This window comes from Nycticebus coucang, chromosome 24 (assembly GCF_027406575.1).
Source record: "Nycticebus coucang isolate mNycCou1 chromosome 24, mNycCou1.pri, whole genome shotgun sequence".
NCBI classification, from domain to species: domain Eukaryota; kingdom Metazoa; phylum Chordata; class Mammalia; order Primates; family Lorisidae; genus Nycticebus; species Nycticebus coucang.
In genome coordinates, this window is record NC_069803.1 from 29,711,351 (window position 1) to 29,718,818 (window position 7,468).

Here is a 7,468-nt window from a genome sequence, read left to right on the forward strand (position 1 = left end):
ATGGCCATGAGGAGTGTGCTCTTGGTCCTTGTGGCCCTTGTCTTGCTCTCCTGTGTCCCACCAGGTAAAGCAGAAGCCCCTCCCTATAGAATTAGGAACAGTGAAGGGAGACGGGGTGTGAGAAGAAGGCAGGACTTGGGCAAAGAAACCGGAGAGAGGGAGGGACGTCAGCAGAGAGGGGCTCTCTGGCTGCTCCAGGGCATGGAGAAAAGACGCTTAGGACACGCCAGAGGGGACGGCTCTCTTCAGAGAAGAGACTGGTTCTGGATTTGGTCTTTGGAGTCTGAAATTTGACAGGAAGGCTGGCAGAGTGGAGCAGAGCAAAAAGGCACTAGCTTCTAAGGACAGGGAGGACTTGGGGCTGACTGAGAGGCTGTTCCTGAGGACTCTTAGAACTTGCCTTCCCAAGTCGGCCACCCACATTATTTTTCACTCATTTAGAAGCCACGGCATATTTTATGCTAAGCAGAATCTGCAAACATGGCTGATGGCTGAGATGTATTAAATTAACTTACAGCATAATGGGATCCCATGTGTTCTCCGGACAGAAGCCAGCAACTTGACAGTGTTGGGAAGTGCCCATCTGACTCACTAACGTAGAGGTCCTCACAGTGGTTCTCCTTGGGCTTTTGGGGGTCTGCTGGAAGCGCCTCCCTTTGGTTCAAACCTTCATATTTAAAATAAATCACTCAAGGGCCCAGTGTGAAGGCTTTAAAAGACAGACACCGATGAAGGTAGTGTTGGGACGGCTCCTGCTGTCCCCACGGCAGGCTCTCCAGGCATTTTGCACTGTCTCCCCCCTGGACTCCTCTGTCCTCAGACAGATGCTCCAGAGCCAGCAAGCACACGGCGGGAGAGTTTGCTTACTGATCGACTTGGTTCATGCTACCCTGATTGTTTTCACACCAGAAAGGCCCACCCCACTGTCTCATGGGGGAAACTGGGTGGAGAGGGTGATAAGGCTCCGTGTGCACTAGTAGATGGTTCAGTAGGGTGACTTAGGGACACCTGTAACCTCTTAACCTGACTTTCTGCTACCCCTCCTCTACCCTGTGGCTTCCAGAGGCATCTAGGTCTTAAGGTTTGAGAAAATTACTAGCAAGAGATTTAGGTATACGTTTCAGGCATGCTAAGCCAGGTGATACTCATTAGCCCATGGCATGCTCTTAAGTACCCAGCAAGGAAGCACTTGACAAAATGTCATACAGAATGTTATCAGGGGAACACAGGGCTGGAACCGTAGGCTTCTAAAATTCCAGTTCACAGTGACCCCTGTATGGTTCATGAGCTTAACAGGTACATCCCCATAGCAGCTGCATTTGGTGGCCCGTGCACTGGTGCCCTGCCCGTGTTGGCTGACTTCCCGGGGCCATTGGATCTGACCCTGGAATTCTGCTTGCAGTCACTATTGTTTATCAGTATTTTAAAATATTTGTTAAGGAACAAGCTGAAGTTGGCGGGATGGGTGCTCTGTTTTTCTTTTTTTTTTTTTTGGCCAGGGCTGGGTTTGAACTCGCCACCTCTGGCATATGGGACTGGCGCCCTACTCCTTGAGCCACAGGTGCCGCCCAGGTGCTTTGTTTTTCTAAACGTTCTAATATTTCTTTTTGTGTGTATGAAAGGGAAGTATTTTGACATGTTTTTTCAGATAATGCTGGTGGTTCCCCGATTTCCCCCATTCACAGTTTGTCTTTAAGAGCTGACTGTCCCACTTCTGAAATGGGCACTGAGCTAAGCCCGTGTGCAGCATCAGGACCAGCTGTGTTAGAACCAAAGTTTACATTATTCATTAAAAACTGTACAGCGAGGCCGGGCATGGCGGCTCACACCTGTGATCCTAGCACTCTGGGAGGCCGAGGCGGGTGGATTGCCTGAGCTCACAGGTTCAAGACCAGCTTGAGCCATAGTTGAGACCCCATCTCTCAAAATAGCCAGGTGTTGTGATGGGCGCCTGTGGTCCCAGCTACTTGGGAGGCTGAGGCAAGAGAATTGCTTGAGCCTAGGAATCTGAGGTTGATGTGAGCTGTGATGCCCCAGCACTCTACCAAGGGCGACAAAGTGAGACTCTATCTTCAAAAAAAAAAAAAAAAAAAGTGCATCTAGTGTTGCCCATAATGCTGGAAACCAATGTATCTACCTTGCTGTGTGATGACAGTGAGATGGTGACACGCATTAGTTTTGCATAAATATTCAAAACGCTTAGTATTCCCCCACTTGTTTAAAAATAAATATAGTTCGAATTGCCACTTTCCAGTAATTTTGAGCTTATTTAGTGAATTCTAGAACATCTATATCTAATCTGTATTTTAGATAATTACCTTTTATACTATTTTAACTCACAGTATGCCCACATCCCTTTTTTCACTTGCCCCTTTTGAAAGCAGCCACTTAGCCCAGATGAGCAAAATCACACATCTGGTTATTTCTGTCCCTAGAAACAACTGCTTCTAATTACTCTTCCTGTTTTTCATTCCTCTTTTCTTCCCAGTAACAGCATAATTGGTGCGGTTTGACTGCATGGGTTATGCCTTCTAACTCCAACCAATCACTTGAGAATGCTTTTTTCAAGATACTATGCCCCAGCCCTGGCCAAAAACTGCAAAAAAAAAAAAAAAAAAGTAAATAAAAATAATAATTAAAAAAAATACTATGCCCCTATTCTTTTATTTTTGGATCTCTAAAGCAAAGGTCTAATTCTCAAGCAATGTTTACTTTGTTGGGGGTGAACAATGAGCAGTTCATGCTAGGAATCTGTGCATGTTATTGTACTTACAGCAGCAACTTGCTTGTAAGATACAAGTTTATCTGAACTTGTATTTAATAAAAATTAAAATTCCAGTTCAGTGATCTTTTTTTTCCTCATGCTGAATGCTTTGATAATCACAAACTGCCTTGAATAGTTACTCTAGGCCAGGGGTTCCCAACCTTCCTAATGCCGCGACCCTTTAATACAGTTCCTCGTGTTGTGGTGACCCCCAACCATAACATTATTTTCGTTGCTACTTCATAACTGTAATTTTGCTACTGTTATGAATCGTCATGTGAATATCTGATATGCAGCATGTATTTTCATTGGTTGCAACCCGCTCTAGGCCTTGCATGTCGCCTGATATGGGGCCTCTGCAGGGTCCTGGGCCTGCTCTCAGGTTTGAATGTTCTTTCCATGGCAAATGGTTTTAGACTCAATCTGTTGGGCCCTGTTAATAGCACATAGCTGATCAATGAGTCACGTTATTGTGGATTCATGTCATAGATAATAAAGCCCCTGGAAAACCAGGTAACAGTAGGTGGAAAGAGGGCATTTAGCCATAAAATATCTTGAGTGTCTTAAGGCATGTCCAATTTACCGTTAACAACTTGGAGGTACGTTTGGCATGGTGGCTCAGTCCTGTGATCTTAGCACACTCTGGGAGGTTGAGGTGGGTGGTTTGCTTGAGCTTAGGAATTTGACACCAGCCTGAGCACCAGCGAGACTCCTGTCTCTACTAAAAATAAAAAACTTAGCTGGGCATTTGGTGGGTGCCTGAAGTCCCAGATACTTGGGAGGCTGAGGCAAGAGGATCACTTGAGCTCAAGAATTTGAGGTTGCCGTGAGCTATGACGCCACAGCACTCTACCCAGGGCGACAGAGTGAGACTCTGTCTCAAAAACCAAACAACAACAACAGAACACCAAAAAACCCTCGAAGGTCTAGCTTTCCATCTCACTGATGGTGATGTGACCGTGAAGGACCCTAACTGTGCCTTCCCCTTTGTCTCTGTTGACAGGGAGAAGTGGACCCAATGCGTACTTAAAACAGGTCTTTTCTACATGTTGGCGAACGCATGGTGCTTGCAAGCCAAAGTGCGACAAAAGTGAGCTGTACCATATTTTCTGTGATGTTACAAATCTGTGCTGCATAGAGAAAAAGTATTTACCAGCACTGTCTGGGAAATAGCTGTGAGTATGTGAAATCGCTCGTCGATTCCCTCTGGGAACCCGGAACCTTCTCAGCGGCCCCATCGCATTAAAGCAACAGCTTCGGCAAGTCAATGTGTCTGTCCGTTGCGTCTCTCTTCGTCGCCTCTACCTGGAAATACTCTCCCAATTAAACCTGTATTTAGCTTTCCTTCTTCTTATTAATTTACGACTTGTCAAAAGTCCCTTTGGAACTTTTTTGAAGTCTCACATACGATTTGAAAAATGCACAAATCCTAAGTGAACATCCCAAAGAGGTACACAGGTCTTACACACCTGTGGGACCCGTAAGTAGATTAAGAAGAGAATATTGCAACATCTAGGGCACCACCAGTCACTACAACCCCCAGGATAATGCCTTGCCTAAGACACACACACACACACACACACACACACACTCACACACTCACTCACACAGGGTGGACATAAAGTCTGAATGCAATTTAAATTACTTTACTATTTGAATTGCACATAAACTTTATGTACACTCTGTGTGTGCATATATATATACACACACATTTTTTATTTTATTTATTTTTTATTAAATCATTTGTACATAGATCATAAATACATGTATGCCATTATGGGATTCAATGTGTTGATTATTTGTACAAATTGGAGTGCTTACATCCTACTAAACAACATAGCCTTCACCTCTTTTACCCAATTACAGGATTAAGACATTTGTATATGCATTTTTTAAAAGTCTCTCTCTGTCGCCCTAGGCTATAAAGTGCTGACCTCAGACTAGCTCATAGCAACCTCAGCTCCTGGGCTCCAGAGATCCTCCTGCCGCTGGGACTACAGGTACCTGCCACAACGCCCGGCTAATTTTTTCTGTTTTTAGTAGAGGCGGGGTGCACACTCTTGCTCAGACTAGTCTTGAACTCCTGACCTCAAGTAGTCCTTCCATCTTGGCTACCCAAGAGTACTAGGATTACAGGCATGAGCCATGATACTTGGGTTACTTTTTTTTTTTTTGAGACAGAGTCTCACTATGTCACCTTGGGTAGAGTGCCAGGGCATCATAGCTCACAGCAACCTCAAACTCTTGAGCTTAAGAGATTCTCTTGCCTCAGCTTTCCAGTAGCTGGGACTACAGGTGCCCGCTACAACGCCCGGCTATTTTTTAATGTGGTTGTCATTGTTTAGCTAGCCCGGGCTGGGTTTGAACCCTCCAGCCTCGGTGCTATGGGCACCAAGCTGGTTTACATTTTTTTTTTTTTAATTTGAATAGATTTAGTTGGTACAAGTGGTTTTTTGTTACACAGATGTATGGTGGTGAAGTCTGATCCTTTAGTGTACCCAGCAGCTGAGTAGTGTACATTGGACTCAAAAGGCAGTTTTTCATCCCGTATCCCCTCATTCATCTCCCCTTCTGAATCTTCAATATCCTTTGTCACTCGGTATAACCATGTGTACCCTCAGCATTGATGTGACATTTGCTTTTCCATTCCTGAGTTACTTCACTTAGGATTATGGTCTCCAGTTCCATTCAAGGTGCTGCAGGTTGAATGCATTTCATTATTTTTTCATTATTTCATTTTTCCTTAGGGCCAGTTTTCTGTGTCCTGTGTATATGTGTATTTATCTATCTATCTCACATTTTCTTTATCTGTTCATCAGTTGATGGACACTTACACTGATTCCATATCTTTGCGATTGTGATTTGTCCTAGCCTGACTTTTTTTTGAAACAGGGTCTCACTTTGTTGCCCTTGGTAGAGTGCCATGGCCTCACAGCTCACAGCAACCTCAAACTCTTGGGCTTAAGTGATTCTCTTGCCTCAGCCTCCCAAGGGGAGGGGCAGAGGGAGCCCGCCACATGCCCAGCTATTTTTAGAGACAAGATCTGGCTCAGGCTCAGATCTTGTGAGCTCAGGCAGTCCACCTAACTCAGCCTCCCAGAATGCTGGGATTATAGGCATGAGCCGCTGCACCCGGCCCATGTTGAGTAGGCAGAGTGAAATGGGAGGCAAGCCTGGGGCTGCCTGGGGCGCCAAGGAGGCCACTGTTTCAGAAGATTCTGCATTCTTCAGATGGATATTTCCTGCCCCCCTCAGAGTCTGACAGTTTTCTTGGAGTCTGTCAGGACGCATCTTTCACTCTGCATACGGAGTGGTGTGATGATAACATCAGGCCCCCTCTGATCTCATTTCATTTTAACCTGCCTCGCCTGAAGACTGTGTAGGAGAGTTTGGCTCCTTGGAAGGAGGACACGCCCTACTGTATTCTCAGTATCTTCTGCCCTAATGACCGAAGGTTGAATATGTGCTCCAAGGTTGAACATTTTCTGGGGGCACAGAATCCCTCGCAGCCCTTCATTCTTTTTCACCTGCTGCTCCCTTTTGTCTCTTCAAAAGGGAGTTGCTCCCTCAGCCAGAGTCTTAGCTATTGTTTTCTCAGCCCTGTGCCAGATCAGCCATGGCTATTGGAGCTAGATCCCCCACTCTCTCAGAGTCACTGGAGGGTTCAGGCCCCCATATTGGTACTGGAGCCAAGGAAGGTTGCTCCACAACCAGAGTCCATGCACTCTGCTGCCCGGGCTTCACCTCGAGCAGCACCCGCCCCATGTCTGTGTGTGCTCTGAAGGTGCTGAAGGGCCGGGCGTCAGCCGGAGTAACTGTCAGAACAACAGACACTGCCGGGTTTTCCTGACATTCCTTCAGAAGGCTGGCTGGTAATGAAAACGATGAGTTAAAGGGATGTAGACAGTTTATTAGTTACACATACAGCAAAGCAAGATCAGTGTGGGCTTAGTTTATTAGCCCACAGAGAGACACCAAAATGGGGGGGGTCAAATGAAGGGCAGCCCTGGTGGTGGTCACTCTGTGGCTCAGGGTCCAAGACTCAACCCAGCTGTGCAATCTTATGGCCTGTAGGCTGAGCCTTATGGACTGACATGGAAAGTTCCAGTGCCCAACTGAAAGGAGGTGGACAAGGAATTACCTGTGACAGCCTGTCGCAAGGTGGCCTCACTCATTCTGTTTCAAGAAGAACTTCAGGTTCAGGCTCAGTGAAAATTCAGGCCAGCCTGCAGCTGATACCCTGCCTGTGTGGGAGCGACATGCACAGGGGTCCCACGGCCAGGGCAGAGCTGTCCTGTGCAGATGGGAGGTTTATGTAATGGAAAAGATAAACAGGGAGCCAAAAAGTCAGTAGGGCAGGGAGATATTTCTACTGAAGCCTCTCTATACAACCGAGATAGCCTTTCCAAGATCAGAGGGACAACAGGCACTGAGGAGTGTGCAATGTCACTTTGAAGTGAGAAAATGCCTTCTGAAGTTGTTCTTATAAAAAGCCCTGAGCTTTCTACGAAGGCTACACACATACAGCTTAGCTCTTCAAATTCTAGATCATAAGAGTCTGTTGCCTTATTTAAAAAATGCTAAAAACCAATAGTTGTGGGCACATCACAACTTTAGGTCACAGTGTGATCTAAATTCCTGGCGTGGAGGCGGAGGGGAGGGTGGAGGGCTCTCACGGGTGGTGGCTCCCAGGCGCCCCTCGGG

General features: G+C 46.3%; 1 protein-coding gene across 1 annotated transcript; it reads left to right on the top strand.

Moving 5' to 3' along the window:
- Positions 1-3,937, top strand: DEFB135 (defensin beta 135). The gene is made up of 2 exons (XM_053578193.1): positions 1-64; positions 3,768-3,937. Exons 1-2 carry the CDS (start codon positions 1-3, stop codon positions 3,935-3,937), a joined length of 234 nt encoding a protein of 77 aa, XP_053434168.1.
- The last annotated feature ends 3,531 nt before the right edge of the window (positions 3,938-7,468 follow it).

What these genes read in the sequence shown, in the direction of transcription:
- DEFB135 (XM_053578193.1), top strand. Translation starts at nt 1, where the DNA reads ATGGCCATGAGGAGTGTGCTCTTGGTCCTTGTGGCCCTTGTCTTGCTC. An exon ending in GCTCTCCTGTGTCCCACCAG is followed by an intron (nt 65 to 3,767) that starts GTAAAGCAGAAG and finishes CTCTGTTGACAG; the next exon opens with GGAGAAGTGGACCCAATGCG.